Here is a 22,006-nt window from a genome sequence, read left to right on the forward strand (position 1 = left end):
GAACCCGCAGCAAGTTTAAACACAGTTCTTCAAACTGACTTTTAGTCTTTTAGATTTCTGTGTTCTCTTAAGCATGTCGACCAGACCGAGAATTCTGTCTGACAGAGAGCACAGCTCAATACTGAATTAACAAGAAATGCATACTGTGAACCTGGAATGTTTTCCGTGTGGAAGACAGCAAATGTCACAGCTGAACCTGTTGAACTGTTTTCCCATTAAACCATAACTAATTTTAAAAAATGAAGTAATTTCATAAAATCATAGACTGGCCTGGTTTGGAATGGACCTTAAAGATCCCTGCCCCATGGGCAGGGTCAGCTTCCATTAGCCCAGGTGGCTCCAAACCCCATCCAACTTGGCCTTGAACACTTCCAGGGGCTGGGGCATCCACAGCTTCTCTGGGCAACCTGTTCCAGTGCCTCACCACCCTCACAGTAAAGAATTTTACCCCTGTATCTAACAGAAATTTCCACTCTTTCAATCTCAGTAGTTTGTGTGGAGTCGGTCTCTAATACAAGCAAGCTGAGGTGAATTGGCAAAGTGATTATCAAATAGTGACCCATACAACTACACTGACATGTTTTGTAATATAGACCTTGGTGAAATCAATATGAGTAAATGTTTAGGGAAACACAGCAAGTTTTAGCATGATTAGGAAGGAAGAAAGGAGGGAAGATAGACAAATGTAAAGAGGAAAACATGGTTTTAAACCATCTATTAATTCCTAATAGAAAAACTGTTTTGGAAAACTGACAATAAATGTAATATAACAAGACTCCCTTCCTTATAATATTTCACTTCTTCATTCATGAGTTACAGCCTATTTAATTTATTTAATAAAATAAATAATTTAATAAAAACAGTCTATTTAATTTTTTACCACAAACCCTTCAGGATCAAGGAGTATCTAGCCCTTACTATATTTTTTTTTTGTCTCTGTGGCCACAGGTTTTGAAAGCTAGATCAGATCTTAAAGTACAATTACAAGATCTCAGAGACTTCATATAATGCTGCCAGTCACATGTAAATTGTAGGCTCACCACCAGCAGCATAACCATAGTTAGAACTCACTATGAGATTATTCTGGATAGTCAAGGTGAAACAGAATCACTGACAGTAGGAAGCAGGGGACTAACAGGTAATAATGTAATGTTTCCTCATGCCTAAATTTTTCAGCTACTAGTTTTTCAGTCTTCTGCTTTAAAAAACCCAAAATACAACCCACAATTGACCCACAAATTCTGTGAGCATTCAGATTTTTCTATTCTGGGACACATATGACAGAGATGCTGTGACAACAGGGCTTGCCAGTAGTGAGAAGCTCACAGCTTAGACTTTTGATGACAGAGGGTCTTGTTTCATTGCTGTGTCAGATTGCCACACAGGGCAGTATTTATAGTTTTCTGCAGCACCGATTTCTTGCTACTTTGCTTTCTTTTGTGGGTGGGCAACTCATTGTACCAGCCGATGAAAGTAAGTAGTTGAATGCCTTGGCAGTTAAATATCCTCTTCCCTAGAAATGATATTTAGGCAAGAGAGAATGTTTTGAACTAGATCAAAGGAAGGTGGTAAGCACCTAAAAGCTGGTATCACAATAGTTAAGGTTTAAGGGGAATCTGGAATCCCACCTTAAGCTCTTTAAGTGTAGGTAATGCTGAAAAACCTGATCAGACACACTCTTGAGTGGGGAATACTTCAGGGTTAATAGGAGGTAATTGAACCCTGGTGTGCTGTAAATCTGGCTGTTGTACAGAGCTACAGACCTTTGTACTTCTGCTCATTTTTTATATGCCTCCCAGCATCTTGTTGTCAAGGGTTTTAAACCACTTTTAAAACAGGGGAATTGCCGAGGGGTTGAAGTTCAGTTCTTTTCTTTGCTCAGTGGATAGCAGATCACATCTCCTGCATCATGCTGAAATATTCTAATAATAGGAGCTCTTCTAAAGAGTCCTTGAATGAGAGTTGTTGGACATTAATCAACACCAAGCTCTTGTCATTGCAAAGTGGTTAATTATTGTTGGGTCCAGCAACTACAATTCATGCTATTTAGACATTTGTATTGAGTATTTATGTTCATGTACAGAGTGAAATTAAATGCAATTGATGGTTAAAGAGATTATTCATCACTGAAACTATACAGAGTCACCAAAGAGTGAGAACCTTCCTCCTTGTTGGGGCAAGCAGCCAGATACAGAACATGAAATTTGAGCCAAAAACCATGTATGCATTTACATAAATATAATGTAAATGTTATACATTTAGTGTGGAAAATGGTACAAATTTCTCCCAAATTAAATTAATTTAGCCTTTCACTCTGAAACTGATCTGTCTCATCCATCTATGGAACCTGAAGGAGGGATTGGCTCTAAAGCCTTACTCAGTTGACTGAGGCAATTTATTTCTAATAGATGCAACTTCAAGTGGAATACAGAGAAAACAGAATCCTGGTGGTCACAGTTGATAAAAAGGTCATAGCAAATCAGCCGGAGGAAAAAAACCCAAGAAGCTTTTCCACTTTTATCTTAGGGTACATATGTTTTTTGTGTGGTTGCCAGTTTTATTAGTACTGTCTTGTTTAGCAGTTGTGCCTAAACACCTTTATTTGCCTTCTGCCTTTTGTCTTGGCCTTGTTTGAAGGAAGAGTAGCAACAAAACAGCTTTACTCAGGAATGTGGCACTGGGAAGCCTTAGCAGTTACCTAACTCCCTTCTCTGTTGCATTCCCTTCTCTTCCCAGGAAGGAAATATGGTGGTGCCTCTGTTGAAGCAGCAGTGGGACTGTGCCTTTGGAGAGTAAGAGTCTTTGGTAGTCAACAGGATCAGTGGATCAGGTAGGGTCCTCAGCATGCAGCACAACCTAGGGAAGAAAGGTTAAACCTAGGAAGTCACCACTGAGTTTTAAGTGTGGAGTAGGGAATATTCTCTGTTTTTCTACAAAAAAAACTTTTGGCACACAAAAATATTTTTCAGGGTTATTTCAGCCATGAAGACGGAGCAGGTTCTTGTCTTCTGGTAGTCAGAACATTCCTTGGGGAGCATTGTTTATGATTTTTATCTAATAAGAGGGGGATCATAAGTCAGGGACCTGTTTATAGGCATCTTCAGAGAGCAGTAGCTACTTCTGGGCAATATTTTCAGAGCAGTTGGGCCCAGATCACCTTAGAAGGGAAACTGAATCTGCTTTGTATGTTCTTGATAACTGCTGTGCTTGCTAGCATATTGTGTGATTGACTCAATCTTACCTCCATTTGTCTGGAAGCTTCCAAATTTGAGAAGGAGCCCAGCTGAACAGCACATCAGGAGGGTGCAGTAAGGGTGCACACTGAATTGAGCCCCTGAAGCATTCCAAATGGACAAATATTTGGTCTCTAGGAAAGATATGTGAGGCACAGGGTGATGAATACACAGTGCAAGAACATCGAAGGAATTCATGCAGATCTAGATATGTTGAGGATTCAGGAAAGAGTAAGAACAAAAATGATTTGTCTGCAAAATAACTATGGCACAGGGAAGCCTTTACTTCCTAATGCCTAGTTCTCTAGCACATGGAAAACATTTCTGGTTTTCAAACACAGATTTGAAATTACTTACTTCTTTCTCTTCAATGGCTCTGTTAAATATTACTTTTAAGTTCAATCAGGTATTTTTTAAAATGGAGATATGCTCAGCAGGGTTAAAAAAAAAAAAAAAAAGGAAAAACAACCAAAAATATCAATTTAATAATTGGTAACAAGTAGTTATTTTTGATTGTTCCTTGTTCATCTCACTCAAACCGTTACCTTTTACCAAGATGATAATTTCAAGATCAAAGTAATATTATGTGTTTTTACAGTGACTTTTAGAGGGAAGAATTCCCCGGCTCCTTGGCAAACAGCATTCATGTCCTTTGTAAATGCTGCCGTCCCGCGGGTTGTCATTAAATCTTGCGAAGGCCTGGCCTCGGCTTTTTCCTGCCATCTGGTGGGTACTTGCAGTCACTACCTCGATGCTTCTAATTTCCATGGGATCTTAGTAACCAGTATTCTAAACAACTATGTGAGTATCACAGAACTCAGAAGGGCTGAGGTTTGCAGGGACCTCTGGAATCCACCTAGCCCCCTGCCCAAGCAGGGCCTCCTAGAGCCGGTTGCACAGGACCACGACCATGGGACTTCAGAGTATCTCCAAGGATGGAGACTCCACCGCCTCTCTGAGCAACCCACGTTAGAGTCGGTCGCTTGCACATTGCAAACAGTTTCCTGATGTACTGAGTTTCAGTGTGTGCCCATTGTCTCTGGTCCTGTCACTGGGCATCCCTGAAGAAAGCCTGGCTCGCCCCTCTTTGCACCCTATTCTATTTAAGGACATTTGACATCCATTGAAGCTTTTCATAGGAAAAAAAGCTATTTACATTTAGACGCTTTTCTCACTTCAGCTTTTGAAAAACAGGGTTTAAGGAAGAGAAAGCCTGTAGAACAAACAGTGCAATAAAGTAAGCTCTGAACAACTTTGTTTTTAAACAAGTACATTTTCCTTTTTATTTCATAAGAAGTTTACTGTTGAAAAAATGATATATATTAAAGCAAACACATTATACACATAGGTTAAACATCAGATAGCAAAACCATAAGGAATGAGCACTACTGGTTGTATTGTGTAGGGTTTACAATCAAAGATATACTTAAAAACCCTTAAGAGTTAATGTACTTTCAAGGTAAGTTAGGCACAAAATTTAGCTTGTAACTAGCTCTGCAAGCATCTTACTGTGATTTCACTGAGTGAAAAGTATTACAAGTGATTAAAAACATAAGCTGACTTTTAAAATATTTTAAGTTTTTTTGTACTATGTGCTGAAATAGTACAAATGTATACAATTTTCCACCTTTGTTAAAAAAAGCATAGGGACTTTAAAGTAGGGACTTTAAAGTAAAGGCCTAAAGAGGAAATTACTCCTTTATCTGGGCTCAGAATTAGTATGGCATAAATCTATGGCTTTGCTTTGTGGACATATTTGAAACTGAATAAGTCCTACAAAAGTGGGGAAAAAAAACCCAGGATGATGCTTTTAATGAACATGATGAGCTACATTTTAATGAACTAATGAGCTAGTATTTTAAAGGAACTTAATTAGTAAGAAAATCTAGCTGGTATCAGATGTGTCTGTCCTCCCTGGTTTTCTGTATAAGATGCAAGATAAAATGTGAAATTTTAAAATGTGAGAGATTGTGTCACCAAAAAAATAAAAAAAAAAAAATCCAAGGAGCAAAAAACCTTCAAGTAATTTCCTGCAAGATTTTAGCATTGATGAGGCCCTATCTTAGAAAGAATTCCTAATTTGCAAGAAATGACGGGGAAACAGCAAGTCTGTGAACCATAATAAAATTTTACTTCACAGAAAACTGTGGGATCTTCTAAATATGCATATTAGAAATGTTTTTGATTAAATTACCAGATTAAAAAAAAACAAATCAGTTAGCAAAATGTATTGCTGTGCTAAAAGTTGTCCTTTTTTGCTTGTTTAAAATGAAACATATTATGATTGCCACAGAACTGCATGAAACTGCAGTTTCTACAGGTACATTTTTACTGCTTCATACAGGAATTGCTTAATAGGTAAAAATGAACACCTTAAAGTCTTAATGCTGTTTTTGATTAGCCGAAACACAAAAAGGAATGCACTGAAGCAAGATGATAAAAAAAATGCAGTATATTGGCTTAATGTATACAGTATTTCAAACCAATGATGTGACTGGAAGGTGGGGGGGTTTAACCTATTACATTCCCATTCAGAATTCAAATTGTAGGTGAAGGCAAACTGTGTGGAGATGTGACCAGGACTGGGATGGCCAACAAAAGGGTGCCAGATGTGTTATTGTTCCTAGCATGCAGAGCTAATGCTTGAAGGCCTATGACAGCAGCATGAACTCCTGCTACTTCTAGTTCTTTACACATTACTGCTTTGTGTGTGCTGGCCACAGTCTGGCCACGGTCAGCAAGTGCTTGATGGCGTGAGGAAGTCAACCCACAATCTCTGCAGGTTCAGTGACCAACTTAGATCCATCCCATGCGGTCTTGAACTGTTCAGGAACCGGAAATTCTTTCTGGTAGGAAACAAAAGCAACAATGATGGTTAAACAAACAGGGGATATCTCATAAAAACTGGTGGAATACTATTAGTTCTACATGACTGCGAAAGCATTGATAGCTCAGACATGCCAGGATTAGAGAGAAGCCTTCTTCATTACCCTAGGAAGCTCTTTTACAATGCCACACAGGAAAAAGCCCGATTGCTACCCAGTTTCAAACAGCCTTGGTATGGTACTACTTTGCAATAATCCCTCTCACACCATTATCTGCATCAACTAAGTAAATAAGCCTCATGTCAGAAATTACTTCGGATTCCATTGGTGTCTGGGTTGGAAGACAGTAGAGAGGATTTAGATGTGGAGATTAAGCCAGGAGTCTAATTTTAAGGACAAAAGCAATACTGTAATATGGAAGAATAAAATAAAGTTAAAAACTCCAATCATTTTAAGTGTGATACACTTCAAAATAGTCAGCATCCTTTGTGGGGTACACAAAATGAAGCAGAACATCAAATAGAGTGCCCTTCCAGTCTACAAATTCAGTGAAATGATGGGAAATGTTGAGTATTTTTCCGTACCCAGTAAACAAAAAATTACATGAAGAGAAGGGTTTTTCATTCAGACCTCAAAGTGGTGTTTTGACAGCCAGTAATTTCTGATGTTATGGTGATTCTGAGATGAGACTGACCAAAAGGACTCTTTTTTGAAAACAAATAGGTGAATATACACCCACTAAGAATTGTTCCCTTTTTACTCGTCTAAAGCTGGGCATCCAGCAGTCACTTTTGGAAATGTGAAGCACAAAAATTCTCATTACGTATTTTATAAAGACTAAACCCCTGTACTAAATTCCAGCCCAAAAGACTACCAAGAAATTTATATTTTGGCTATGGCCATGCACTGCAATTCCAACTCTTCTTTGTTGAGGACACCAGGGAACTATTATGAGCAAACTTTGCTTACTTGTGTGTGAAGTTACAGAGCATGACTTTACTAGAAATGCCACTGGGCACAGTATGAAAATTTTACGAGAACGGGAAAGGAACTGGGAAAATGCACCAGTTTAAGTGTCTTTTAAGGACATTTGTTGAAAATAGTACAAAGTACTACAGCTGCTACCCATGTATCAATACCTTTAGAAAAAACAAGTATATTATACTGTAATATTTCACCTGCAGTATTATTATATTTATCTTAGTTTTAATCTCATCATCTTCAGACTTAAGCACTCTTCTGTGAAGTTAATTTCTTCGGGAGATTATGTTTAGATATAAAAAATGAAGATCAAATGGACAGGACATGAAGCCATTATCTATCAGAATAGAGAGGACATAATTTCTGATCTCTGAAATTACTTTGTGCCCAAGAAAATAAGGAATTCTTCCTCCTGAGATATAGGCACACAGAAATTAAATAGTTTTGGATCATTTTTTGGTGACATAATATGCATGTTACATCAGTTTCTTTCCTAGAAGCTTAAGTGCTCTTAACTGCCGAGACTAGTATGGAACAGAAAGGAAATTAAAAAAAAGTATCTCACTCACGTAATCACCATCTTGAGGAATGAGAATGTTCATCTCGGATGACTTGGCACTCACAATCTCACAATCCAATGACTCCTCACTGAGGTAGATGTGGCAGCCTTCTGTTTTATTAATAGAAATGGTTGGCACTTTCCCCATCACCTGCAAAATAAAATCTACTTAACATCAAATCTTAAAATGCAAACAGAGATACTGATAATAAAATCCTCATTGCCTTCTAGGTCTTATTTTGACCACCAGCATCTGATCTATGTGTCACCTGCCTATGTGTTGCTTTGATTTGATTTGTTGGACACTGAAAATTCTTGGTGGTGGTAACAAAGACCTATACACAACAACAAATCTGTAATATACAGCAAGCTTTTAATACACAGTTTGATGACAGTACTTCTCTGATTCACTCTAATTTCAGTGATACTTTTGTGCTGGTATTTAGGCAGTGTTCACCTTGTTCATTAGTGAGACTTTAAGAAGTCAAACATGTCAACTTCAACTCAGCAAGAGCAAAGGAAAGACCCCAGCATAAAGCAGTATTTAACAAGGGATTTTTAATACACTCTGAAGACTTCAAAGCTCTTGCAGCATGCAACAGGAAAGGGTTTTTGTCCCCTTCAGGTAAGCTACAGTTCTAAATAAGGACTAAGATCAATTTAATTAAATATCTATTCCATATGTCTTTTTAAGAACAAACACAAGATTTACTTGAGGTGGGGAAGGGAAATCTATTGTTTACAATTTTCAGATTGAAAGAATTCTTCATGGCTAACAGCTGGACTCACTGTTTGTCAGTAAAAATTCCTGCTCCTTCCCTCTCTAGCAAGGACGGCAATATACTCTGGACATCAAAACAGCAGAGATTATCCTAAACCATAGAACAGTGACAGCATGTGACAGAGATGTACTTGTTAATGAGAGTGTCTCCCATCACTTAATTAAAGAATATCTTTCAACTTCAGCTCCTTAAATGTGGCAGTAAACCAAGTGGTCTGTCCTCTTACATCCCACCCTTATCCTGAAGTTTGAGCTACGCAGAGGATCAATGCATCTTAAAGTTCATTTTCTTCAATTAGTTCTTATGCAATGGAGAACAGAAGGAAGAGGTGTTTAAAAATTCTTGCAAACATCTGGCAAGAAAAGAAGATACTACTGAGATAAAGGAGAGACAAGCAATATGGCACTGAAGTCACTATAGCAAAATCCTTAGGATTAATTTACTGAAATCTATATCACATATTTGTACATTATGAACTCAGGTCTTCAAATTACTGAGAAAGTTGAGGTGCTTAGCACTTGGCATACACCAGTCCTGTGGGAGCTGCCTGATTTGAGCAGCATACAGCATATAACCAGACCCTGCCTTCTTAAGTGGATCCCCACTCTGCTCCATGACATGCATAGAAGCCTTATGCAATATTCACAGAATATGATTAATTTTGATTCTAAGAATTTTGATTCTTAAAAAAGGCATTTTCACTTTATTTTAGTATTAGCAAACTGTGGTTTTGCTATTCATTACATACGTTTTTGAATTTTTCAGCTTTCATGAACAGTTTAAGAGGTAATGATTAAAAATAATATAATTATTTTAAAACTGCTCAAATAAGTGCCTGGGATCCTTAACTAACTGCCTTTGCTGCAAAAAGACAGGTAGTGATCAAGAATAAAAATGCTTGTTACAGTTCAGAAGATAATGCACAGTTGGTAGCAATGTCAGTCAGTTGCACAAGGTTCAAAATATAAAAACCCCATCTTGCTCCTATCCCCTGTGGTGCCTGTGACCATTATTTCTGAAGCATGGAGCAGGACTTCCTATATTTAATGTCATACAGCAAGTACAACCTTTTAAGAAAAAGACCTCACTTTGAAGACTGGCAGTTTAATATAATAATTAACATTTCTTTTTCACTTAAAATAATACGTCCTGGAGTTCCTTCTTGAGATTACATTATGTGTGTCAGACAAAACCCAGCATTAGAGCAGGTAGTTAGATCTCTTTGGAATGGGATGACTGCAGTGCTGTAAATGTCAGGCAGACTGTATATTTTGAGCAGGACAAGTGTCCCCAGTAGAGAGGGCAATGTATATATTTAAAATACGTGTATTTTCTTTTCAAGAGAATCACAAGGAAGATGATCTCTGATGAAGCTTTTTGAAGGCAACATAGTACATTGCTTAGTTATATAAAGTGTCACGTCACTGGCCAGAGAGATTTTTTGAAATCCCAGCACCTACTTTTACTGCATAGAAATTAGTTGTCCTTTGACAGTCTATTTGAACATTTCCATTGAGAGGAAAAGAAAACAAAAAAAAAATCTTGTGCACTTAGAAATCCATTAGCTAACTGCTAGAATTTCTTCTGTAAGCACCACTGAACTTTCAAGTGCTGGGAGTTGCTTAGCATGAAAGCAAGCAGAACAGGGACAGAAGTAACAGTTCTGCCAGATCTCTCAGCTTCACCAGAACCAGAAGGCACTGGGCTGCGGGAGTTTTGTTCAGTGATAGTAAATAGTTCTTACAAACATCTTCTAAAAACAGCAGCAGAATTTAGTGCATATATAGATTCAATTGGGTACTTCTTACTTTTGTTGTGCTCTGTGAGTTTTTAAAAACTCCTGTAACTACATGTTGGGCTTTTTTCTCCCCCACTTTTTCTGTCTTCATCTCTCTTAGATATTTACCTGAATCTGAATATCCCTGGAGTTGATCACTTCCACGATTCCCACAACATTGTCAAACACAAGGCCAAACTTTTTGCAGTTGTCTAAAATAAAAGCAATCATAATTAAGAAAGGCAAGACAAAAGCAAATACACCTGCTACATTAACTACAAAAATTCCCAGTCCTGCACTGCATTGCTGAGTGACTTTACTCTCATGATCAATCATTAAAGTGAATGGAATGATTCAGATGCATTATTAATCATGTAAGTCAGATTTTTCAAGATTGTCACTTAAAGCCCAGCTGAACTACCTACTCACCAATAGTAATTGAGTTGATTTTTCCTTTTATCTGAAGTGTAGATTTGTTACACTTAAAAATGTAGGCCACTTGCTTGAGTTCAGTGTTGTGAATGACCAGGTCATTCTTATCCTCTTGATATTCCTATTTCAAAAGAAAGTTTATTTAATTGGTTGTCTTTAGCTAACAGTCAGACAGAGTTTAGTACAGTTTATCCTCGAGTCATTGCATCTTCAGTTACAACAGAGCAATATCCTTCCTGTGGCTTAAAATCATAATCTGCTTGGTGACCAGATATCTCACCTAACTGACCCTTAGATGACACTGCATCTTTTAGAGCCGCAGAGCTGAAGAAGTTAGCACAGACAGTGATAAAATCCATTAATTTTGCAGTAAAGATGCAAATAATTGTTATGCTCATAACAATTTAAAAAGGCACTCACAAAACTGCTGTTTGGCTCCCATCTGGTTCAGACTGTGGAACAGAGCAAATTTTCCTTCCCCAAGTGTTATATAATGTTTGATACAGGCGTTACCATATACAATAAAGGAGTAATAGGCAAAGAAACTCCTTTCATTAGAAGTGTTCATTAGAAGTTCTTAAAAGAACAATTACAGTCCATGGATGTCCAAGAAAGGCTAGGGATCCACAAGGAAAGTGCCAAGTAGTAGAACCGTAAGGCAACATAACATAGGCAAACAGTGACTGCACCTTATGCAAACTGGACTCCACTGTAATATACACTGACTGTATATATAACCTTCTTCATGACTAAACTGCATATTCTTTCTGCTCCCTCTTAACTAACACAATCAATTTTCATTCATAGATTCTTTGGTATATGCCTACATAAATTAACACCCAAACTTTAAACCAACCTCCTTTTTCCATCTGTAGATTGGGAAAAAGGAAAACACTCCTCTACTTTTAAGCACAGAAGACATGACTGCATGGAATGGGCAATGAAAAACATATGTATCATTCCACTGGTTAGGGAAACTGGAGAGAGTGGTGATGACAGTTCTCTCATTCACAGGAATGACCTGTAGAAAGGGATTTTAATTGGTGTTCTCAACTGGACTTGTTTCTGGGGCATTGTCTGATTTTGCAAGGAATTTATATGCTGGTTCTGATGTTCTTCAGTGAGATGAATTTATAAGTGATTCTCAGAGACAAATGAATTAACTTAAGATCCTACAGAATAGTAAAAGTTGAACTGCAGCAATACAGAGAAATGGAGGACTCAGCCCATTTTAGTTGCAACTTTGTTTTGTTGCATTTTAGTGACAGACAAGATGTTTCAGTGCTCCTTCTGGTTTGCAACGTGCAAGGAGCAATTCAGAGATGTGATTGGAACTCACCACTCTCCACTTCTTTCCCTCTAGCTCCAAGACAGGGGCGTGGTTCTGCTGTGGGGAGTTCTTGGGAGAGGTAGGACTTGGAGTATGGCTTTTTGTTGGAGAACGAACAGGCGGACCTTGGGCACGTAGACTGGGGTTCTTGTGAGTCTTTTGGTCATCAGAGACATGTCGAAGCCCTAAAAAACCAAAAAAAAGGGTGCTTGTGAAAGAGAGATTATTTTCCAATCCTAGAAGTGCTCGTATTGAAGCATGAAAGTTTTGTAATTGTGTTATATTATTCTCTGAAATTACTCTTTTTTTATTTCCTCAAGGTTTACCTGTGCAATGACCTAAAGTGTGACTGCTGACATACTTTTAGCAGATCATATAAAACCTTTTCTACCGTGGATGGGCTCTTAGCATCTTCAGCAGAAAATCCCACTATGTCTCCTAAGTCCCTCTCTGTCTGTAGTAAGCTCTGAGAGCTTGTTTTATCATGTTTTTCCATTTGTAAAACAGAGTTTCTCTTTCTAATTTATGACAATATTTGACCTATCTCTGCAGCATTAAATGTAAATATATCAATCATAGGTATTTAAATCCACAGACATACACTTAAGTTACAACTGTCCAATATTAATACAAAAAAGCTTTATTTCACCTGACATGTAAGACATTTTGACACAGGTTTGTACACTCAATGTGAGTCAGAAAAAGGGATAAAACTTTATTGCAATCAGAAGAGATTGACCAGTTACTGGGGGCTGAAGATATCCAGCTTGGCTGCCTTAAAATTAAAGATACCTCAAAATGGTGTGAATGTCAGGTGTACTGAACTTATTTGGGTACTGTGGTTTCTAAAGGAGGTTTGGTATGCAGTCTTCTCCATCGGACCATTGTAAGCCTCAGAAGGATCTGAGCTGCTAGAATGTAACTTAAAAATGCTGTGAATGCAAGAGCTCTTGATATAGTTTGACTCCTGGATCACAACTCTATTTTTTTTCTCCTGACCTTTGGTAATTGCCTCTCCCTGGTTAAGCTGTGCAAAGAGGGCTGAGCGAGATGCAGTTCCTTCGTCCTTTGTGGTTTCCGTATCGAAGATGGGGGGCGGTCCCGGGGGCGGCGGTGGCGGAGGTGGTGGGGAAAGGCAGGAGCCGCTGGTTAGAACAGATCTCATGGACATGGGGGATGCAACAGGACCCTATTTGAGACAGGGGGAAATTATTTTACATAGAGTGTTTTAAGAAATATTGTATGACAACAGTTCTTACTTACTAACATCTTGGAATGCTGTGAGTTTGGGTGACTCTAGAAAGCCACAGGCTCAGGAGAATTTCTGACTCCATAATCTAATGTAATCCTATGAATCCTTCCCTGCACCTGAGCAAGCACAGCTAGAAAGCCTGACAGCCCACACTCTACCCTTACTGCAGAACTACTACACCTAAATTATTTGTCACAAACACTTGGTAAGGGCTGATGTTAAAGACCTTTAACATTAACTATTCCACAATTTATTCCAGTGAATACTTTATTCTTATTTTTTTCTTTCAGATAAAATGTTTTGGTACAACACAAATAACTGAGAGGGTCAGGAACTGTCAGTTATATGTAGGGAACATGATAAATTCTATGCAAGATGAAAAATGCTATTCTTTGTACTGTTCAAGTTACCTGTAAAGACGCAAATACCACAGAATGTATAACTATAGTGATTCAAGTCTCTAGAGTCTGAAATACAATTTTGAGTTTTTAGTTCAATTTCTTAAATTCTTTTTCCTTTTTTTTTTTTTTTTTCAGTTGCAGGAGATCACAACACACAAATTACGAGTGAAGGGAGCCTTGGCAAAGTAAGTAAAGCAATCTTTCAGTCTGCATAACCGAAAGTACGTATTTTGGTCTGAATTACAATGCTTACATAGAGTATTATTAAACAGACAGAAAATACTAATAATTATCTGACTAAAATTTTGTAAGAATGCCCTAACATCCTATAATAGATGTTAGAGAGAATCTGAGAATGACTTTTACTATCCTGCCACTGAGTGTCACTCTGATCCTACCTCTCTGCAGCACAGAAGGAACTTGTAAAAGAACGATTGAGAGCATTAGATTGGTTCTGACAGGTTCAGCTAGCTACAGAGGTACTGTGCATTGCAGCAGCAAATACTAACAGGTGGGCAGATACAATGGGAAAATTACAGCAACTTATGGAGCCACTGCTCTTCTAAACTAGCTACCTTTGTTAAGAGATAGAGGCTGTTAGTGCACCCCTGGTAATCCATCCTGGAAACAGATACTGCTTTGATGGCCTCTGAGGATATTTTTAACCATTTATGGTACTACTCTTTCTGCTTTCCACTAAACAGAAACAGCAAAGTATTGATTTGGTTCGTGCATCTCACAGGACTGAAAACTACAGCTATTTTTTAAAAAGTAAAACTTGTTCTGGCCTGTAACGCCAAACTGATAACAGGAAAATGGCTGAGGTCCACACACTCCTTTTTCACTTACTCTTCAGATATACTTTAAAAACAAAATAAAAGTCCAAGATCTCCTAAGGGAATAAGCTCTCTTCCTGTTACTAATTTTTTTTTAATCTAATGTAAACAAATGAGAAGATTCTCCTTTTGAAACCAATTATCATTTATTGTCAAGATATACTGTGACTAAAGTCGTCTGCTTTTAGAGACATTCCATTGTTGCATGGATACATTTAACTCAGAGCTTCTACTTACACACTTCCTTGTTATAGGTCAGTGTTTCTGGCTGGGGACAACTTCTTCAGTGAGCCCTCAATTTATAGTGCCTGTTCCCTGCCTCTGCCAATGCGAAATTACCTGCAGCAGAGTTAGCAAAACTGTGAATTATTCTAATTTAAAAAAAAAGAATGTAAGTGGATTTAGTGATACAGTTATTGCTGTCTGAGGTGCAATACAAATCTTCCCCTTCTGTTGCCTGCAACCATAGCAACTGAATCCACTATGCCCTGGTTATCCAGAATTATGAACATTGCATTTTTCAAGGCTTTTTAAAACACTCAGATACTCAGAAATGGCACTCACTATTCACAGTGTGAACATGCAGTTATGAATTATGTATGCTTTATGAAAGGCAATTAATAGCAGTAGTGGTAGTGGCTAATAACTTTTAGTCTGAGATGAAAATCTGCTTGCCACATTACAGACTGACATCTGGTTTCTCAAAAATACCTACTGCTTCCACCTGCCTATCAATACAGTGCTGTGATTTTCCAGAAACTTGTGTAAGACTCACACATCCATTTAGAATTATCACCATCTAAATTGTGCAAAGGCTACAAAGATGCAGTAAAGAAAAAATTTCTGGAAGCTATCTGGTTATTCTGCATCTAACACAGATGGTAGGTCACTCTGGCAGTCTCTTTGCTTCAAGTGTCAAACTCAAGACCATCACAGATCAATGCAGGACACTTCAGGCTGAAATAATGCTGCTGAGTAGTGCATCAAAGGCAGTTTCCCAAATGGCAACTAGAGTATGGGAATATCCATGTAATTAGATGGAAGTAAAACTCAGAGGGGTTTATCTTTGGAAGTGGGTCATCTCTCTCCCAGAACTCTGAAAGAACTAGCCTGTCAAAGTACAGATAAAAGGAAGGACTTTAAATACATCAGTTAAGTTTGGACATGGTTTTGTATGACTGGAGATAGCTGTCTTATTTATTTTCAATAAAGAGAAGATGTAGGAAAGGATGTGGGAAACTAGGAGCTTTTTTCTTTTTAGAAAAGTACTCATGAAAAAACAAGTCTACTCAAGAATCTCAATTTTTGGCCTGAGCAGCTAAGACATTCTAGTCCTTTAAGTGGGTTTCAAAACTAAGAAAAAAATGTATTCATTGCACTCGTGCTGCCCATCTGCCTCTTCTTTTCTTTACAAGCCTGGTCCCTCCATCAAAGTCAGTGGTTATCTCCACTGAGCACAAAAGACTTTGAGTTAGACCTAATTAAGAACATAGAAGCTGTCACAAGATAAAGACACCTGAGGTTCTGTCACCCTTCCAACTTTTCCTCTTAGTTTTGTACAGTCACAGAAATAAAAGACAGACTGAACCCTGGTTGTTAGCTTTTCTCCTGCATGGCAAATCTTGTCTAGGTTAAGATCTGAGTTACAGCTACACAAGCTAACTGATATTGTAGCATGCTACTTTCATCATCTAGGGCCATTCTGGAAACTGCAAACAACTTCAATCACAAATTAGGCTAGGCAAAACTGAAGGACAAATCACAGAATAAAAAGGTCTCTAAAGTACAGGGTTTAACTGCTCCACTCAGTAGATCTCCCATCTCACAGCATGGATACCTCCAGTAGGACAATCCCCCATGGAATTAAAATAGCATGGAAAAGCCAGACAAGTCTCACTAACTTCACTGCTGGGAAGAAGGGTACAGTCCGACTCTGGCTACAGTCTTCTTTTCTTTGCCATTTTGATATACCTAACTGAAATCAAACAAACATTCAAATGAGGTGAAATTCTCTGTGGGAGAGTGGCTCAGGAAAACTCTCAAAACGGGGTAGAAAGCATAAAAGTGAACTGGAAATACAGAATACACATTTCACTTGCATTGCCTGCATGCCAGGAAAATGGGACCTGTGCTGCACTCAGATACACTGATGTAAAGGGCAACTTAAAAATCAGCCAAGTAGTCTCAGAAACTTTTTTTACAATTCATTTTGACATCTATTAAAAAATGTACCTTCAAGTTACCAACCTCAGTCACTGCCAATTACTTTGCTTTCCTTAGTTGCTAGTCTAAGAACTTACAACCTCAGGCTCTAGAATATTTCTGAACCAAGCTCTTAAACTATTCTGGTATCTGTAAGACTTGTATATAGTCCTATCCAATTTCAACAAAAGTTCCCTTCACAAAGTCCATTCATTTCTGTTCTGTATAGGGTGGTGTTTGTGAGAGCTGCTGGAAATAAAATAGCATGTTACATGCCCACAAAAGTTCATCTATCCTAAAGCAGCAGGTGCTTAGCAGCTTTGCTATTTGCAAACAACTCTTCAGATTAACTTCACGCAGATGTTAACAACAGTGTGTCTTTACATAAAAAGTATTAGGAGCCACTTGGACCAGTGAAGGCGGTTGTTTGCAAGCTGCCTTTCTTCCTCTTTTATTTCAGCTGTTTGCCTCGGCAACAGCTGCTGTTCTTAGTGCTGGGGTGTCTGTAGACACCACGTCAAGTTATACTGATAGCTGACTGCTCCCATTAACATGTCCATGTGGTCATTCTTCCATCATTTACAAATATGCCCCCAGTGAGAATTAGCAGGGGAAGAGATAGAGTGAAAATGTAACACAAAAGTAAGCCTTAACTTTTAACCTGGTAGCTTTGCATCACAGTGAACTTGATGTGCTTTGAACCATGCTCCTGGAGCTTTTTGAAATGGAAGAAAATGCAATTCTCTGAGTAAGGACCTATCAGGAACAGGAGATGCAGGCCCTGTGACCATGTACTAAGAGCTCTGTAGGTGATAAAACATTCCAGAAATTTCCTCTCAGGGAAAACAATTGTCTTCAGCTTCCAACCATGCTCTAAATGGGGTGAAAGGAATGGGTCAGGGTTTGCTCCTTGCTGGATAACCCCAAGCCATCTGCAGAGAGGCCCAAGGGCCTCTCATTGACTGTGGCAGAGAAGTTTTCTTTAGCAACAGTGTCTGATGCTGCTTGCAGCGCTGGGTCTGATAAATGTCGCTGTGCAAGGGTTTGCAGAATTGTGGTACAGCCTTGAAATATATTTCTACCTTCATCTTATTCAACTGGCAGAAGGGTGTACACTTTTTTTTCTCACTTAACAGGCTCGCTGGAAGAAAGTAATGATTGTTTATGTTGAGATAGCTGCCTGGCTGAAATTCTCATTTAATTCCCTTGAAATTGCAGCAGAGCTGAGTGAAGCCCTTTGCTTTTGAGAAACTGGGCCTTGTTAGGCACATTTCTCCTAAAAGCTTCCTTCCCCCGGAGCACAGGGCAAAGCCAATCTTGTTAGAGAAATAAAAAGCTGTTCATATATAACACAAGTGCTCTGGATGCCATTCCATCACTAATTTTTGGTGGCTGTATGCAGCTTGACGTGTCTGAACCCAGCTACTGAAAGACAGTAAGAATTTCTTTTCATGTCTTATCGCAGATGTTACTATTTCCTGAGCTATTCTTGTTGAACAGCTCCCTGGGTTAGCCTTCCATGTCACTGTTACTATATTTGTAGTACTGCAGCAGCAAGGAGCCGCAGTCAGAGGCTCCTATCTCTGGGGATATGAGGGGCTTATGTGCCAGACCCTGTACAAACACCCACAACGTTCCTCTGTGTTTATCCAGCTTTCGGCTGACACAGTGCAGCACAGAAATTGAGGGGAACAAAGTTCTTGTGCTGGGAACCTGCTGAGGGGCATCTGAACAATGCATTTCTTGTAGCTGCAATGCTTGATTTTACTCTGAGCCAGAAGATTATAAGCATCTATATAATGCACATAAATAAAATGATATATGCATGTGTATGATAATATAGAAACTATTTCATTAGTCATTCCTATTAAGAGGTAAGTATCTATTTGCAGATGAAGCAACAGGTGGCTTAGAGGGAGGTCATGAAATCCCTCCCTTAATTTATTGAAAAACCTTTTCATGACAGCAGACAAACAGGAATCCTACTGGGGAATACATTCTTCTCAAAAAAAAAAAAAAAAAAAAAAGGGAAGGCTATCCCTGTTTTCTCCCCCTTTACAGTAATTCTAGTTTCACACCTAAAATGATTACAGCATTCTGTATTGTTCTTTCCATACATATGCACAACAAAAGGCAAGAACTGTGAAGCTCAAAATATCATATATCAACCTCTGGGAACAGGTGGACTGTGACTCAGGGGCTAAGGTGTTTTTTTGGTAAAAGTAGCTTAGCACAACAGTTCTATTACCTACCCTATTCAAGCCACCTGTCTGCAAGGAGTTATGCTGCCCAAAGAGCTGCAATTTACCGGATGAAATAGCAGACTTACAGGGCCTGTAATCTCTGTCAGTTAAAACAAAAAACGACAAAAAAACAGGCCAGGTTATTTTCTTGTTACTGAGTCTCAGCAGAATTATTCATATGTAGAATTTTCAAGCTTTGCAGCCCCCTGTAGTATACTTTTGTCATTTATCACCTGTTCAGGATTTAAAATTACGCTTACATCTTCGGAGTTACCCAACCAGAAATGTTTATACAGCCATGGTCTTCTAAATAATTTGAGAACGTATGATAATGTAATTGCCAACAAGTAATGTGCTCCAAAAGGTAGATTCAATCATCTTTTACTTATAGAAAAATTTGGTTAAAAAGAAGACCAATCCCTTTAGCAAGGTATACCTTTCCTTTTCTCTCTATTTTGCATACCTTCAATTTTGTAGTTCCTTTCCCTTTTCCATTGGAACTAGGCTGCGTGCCGCACCCAGGTTTTCCCTTAACATGTCTGAATGGTGCTTGGTCAAAGTTAAGAGAATGTAATTGATATACAGTAGAGACAAATATTTTCAGCCGCTGTTGGAATAAGAGAGTAAAAATATTTTCTTTCAAAGGGACAGGGATGTGACTGAGGCAGATTCCACCAAAGAGGCAACTATTGTAGAAGTGCCAGGATAGCCAGTTTCTTAATTGATCCTGTACCAAAAACCAGAACACTGCCTATTCTCCGAGAAATAAACACTTGCAACTAAAGGATGCAATTTTTTTCAACAAAAAATTGTAAGGGAACAGGGAATAGAGAAGGAGAAGGGTAGAGAAAGGAATGGAAGGTATATAGAAATTGAGAGAAAAGGCTGTCACTGAGAAAAACTGAGCACTGTGGAAATGTCTACATCTTATCCAAGATACAGCCATTTAAACTGGTATATCTATGCTGCCCTTACTTCTATCTGAATAAGGCCTCTGGGATTGCAGTCATGGCTGTGGCTGGAATTTGGCACTAGAGTTTTGACCTTTAGCTTTAGTGAAGTGGCTCAGACGATGGCTGTTTGATAAGTAGGTCAAACTAAACACAGCACAGAAGAGATACAGGACAAATAATAGGAGGCTTTTGCCTGCAGAAGTTGGTCTTTTGCAGCTTGTTCACATCAGTATGTACAGAGACAAAATATTACAGGAAAATGTTTTGATAGAACAGGAGAGAGGCAGTGCCATTTTATAAGAAAATGTCTGGAGGTAATTATTTAGACTAAAATAAAATGCCCAAGTCTGCACTGAGACTAGGATAATTGCACTCAATAAGGCTAATGTAGGAATTATGATGGTACTTCTCGGTGTGGAGCTTGTGGAGAATTTCAGCTTTTAAAGAATGTTTTTAGAGTACTATCTAAGGAGTAATAAATGTTTTTTAAAATGCTATTTCAGGAGAAAAAATACTTGAAGATACTGGCTTCAATGGAAACAGGATTTAAATAAGTCTCAACTGCTTTTAAAGATGTGTAGACTTCATCCTAAGTTGTTTTGATTTGTAAAGGGGGAGAGGATTTCACTCATCACTTGAGTGAAATTCTGTATTAGAAACTAAATACTGTAATGAAATTCACTGCTAGTTTCTAAATATTTCCTTTTTGTAAATACACCTGCTGGTAAAATCTATCCTAAAGTACTATTGTATACAAAGAACAAAAAGTTAAGTACAGATCCACCTGGAGCAATTGTACAAGACAATTTTGCTCAAATATTTTTGGGCAAGATTTGTGTCTTAACACTTATTTGATATACAGAAAACTACAGCAGTCTCTCATTATTACTGGTTGTTTTCTTGCTGCAAGGTTAACCTGCAGAAATAGGAGCAGAAGTTTCACTTCCCCCAGATTACTCATGCAGGCCTTGTAGCAAACAAACTTTTCATTAGGCATTCTTGTGAGCTTATATTACAGCTGTTCATTTATTTTCATCACCAAAAAAATGTGGAGGGTAGAAAGAGGCATGCTTCAATAGAATCCCTTCTTCAAGGAAAAAAAAAAAAAAGGAAAAAAAGGCACTTGCTCTTCATCAGAGAGAACTGAAAAAGGACAGGTCACTATACAGACTGCTTGTTAAAGACAGAAAGCTGTAGCAAGAAAAAATTACAATTGCTGCATAGGTAAAATACTACCCTGGGCACTTAAAATATTTCATTATAACAAAAGCTTTTTCCAAAGACTCACTGACATCTAAGAATGTCACTCACTGACATGTAAGAATGGTAGCAAATTAAAACAAATCTCCATTAGGCTGGTAATTGCTATTGTCTACAATGTCAAGATGGCTAAACTGAGATTTAGTGAGTATAGTGACCACTCAGCACAGGGTGTAGGAGACAGGAGGCCACTTTGCATCCAAGATAACAAGCTACACAATTACATTTTTAAGGAAATACTGGAGATCCATCAGTCTTGCACTGACAAGCTTGTTTTCTCTTACATATACACAATCAATCAATGGAAATTACTATTTCAGATTAAATCCTGCTCACAAACATACATTAAATAGGTACTTTCATTCTGTGAGCACAGTACCATCGAATATCCTAACCATATTCATCATGCCTTGAAATACCAATTTAAATAGTCCAGTCCAGTTTTATACCACCACTCCACATGAGGAGCAAAATGGGTTCAGATGCTCAGAAGTCTATAGGTCCTTAACTACACTACTTCCTTCTAAGTGTATTCTTAAATGCACTGTATTATTCACTACTTCCTTGGCTTTCTCCTCACACAGTCACACACATTTCAATAGGATGCCCTTAAGAAGTAAAATATTGTCACACATCTTGGACAGAACCCAAGTGAGACAGAACTTTGTTAGATCCAAAAATCCATGAACATCTGCTTTTATCACAAACTTTTTATGAAGCAGATAGAGATAACTGTTATCATCAGAAGTGACTGCTTGGACGTTATTTCAACGCTTTGCACCTGTTTTTGTGTGTCCTAATTTATTACATTTCTTTCTCTTTCCTCTTAAGTGTCTGCCTGTATGCCTGCTGCCAGAGCCAAGAACACTTTCCTGTATGCACTAGTGATCTGTTCCAAGGCTGGCTGCAGCTGCCCTGTGCAGCTTGATTGAAGGGTATG

At 38.3% G+C, this 22,006-nt stretch overlaps 1 protein-coding gene across 1 annotated transcript in view; it reads right to left on the bottom strand.

Moving 5' to 3' along the window:
* Nucleotides 1-4,486: 4,486 nt before the first annotated feature.
* The window catches only part of CAP2 (cyclase associated actin cytoskeleton regulatory protein 2), a 69,634-nt gene continuing 52,114 nt past the window's right edge, over nucleotides 4,487-22,006 (bottom strand). Inside the window, exons 8-13 of the mRNA XM_005525273.3 lie at nucleotides 12,919-13,108; nucleotides 11,929-12,104; nucleotides 10,587-10,710; nucleotides 10,287-10,369; nucleotides 7,609-7,749; nucleotides 4,487-6,079 (exon numbers count right to left, since the gene is read on the bottom strand). Of these exons, the coding sequence (XP_005525330.1) occupies nucleotides 5,996-6,079; nucleotides 7,609-7,749; nucleotides 10,287-10,369; nucleotides 10,587-10,710; nucleotides 11,929-12,104; nucleotides 12,919-13,108 (798 nt within the window). The 3' untranslated portion in view covers nucleotides 4,487-5,995. The remainder of the gene's footprint in view (nucleotides 6,080-7,608; nucleotides 7,750-10,286; nucleotides 10,370-10,586; nucleotides 10,711-11,928; nucleotides 12,105-12,918; nucleotides 13,109-22,006) is intronic.

The sequence above is a fragment of the Pseudopodoces humilis genome, chromosome 1 (assembly GCF_049639895.1).
Source record: "Pseudopodoces humilis isolate 2021_Gansu_Grassland_sample_001 chromosome 1, ASM4963989v1, whole genome shotgun sequence".
Taxonomy (NCBI): domain Eukaryota; kingdom Metazoa; phylum Chordata; class Aves; order Passeriformes; family Paridae; genus Pseudopodoces; species Pseudopodoces humilis.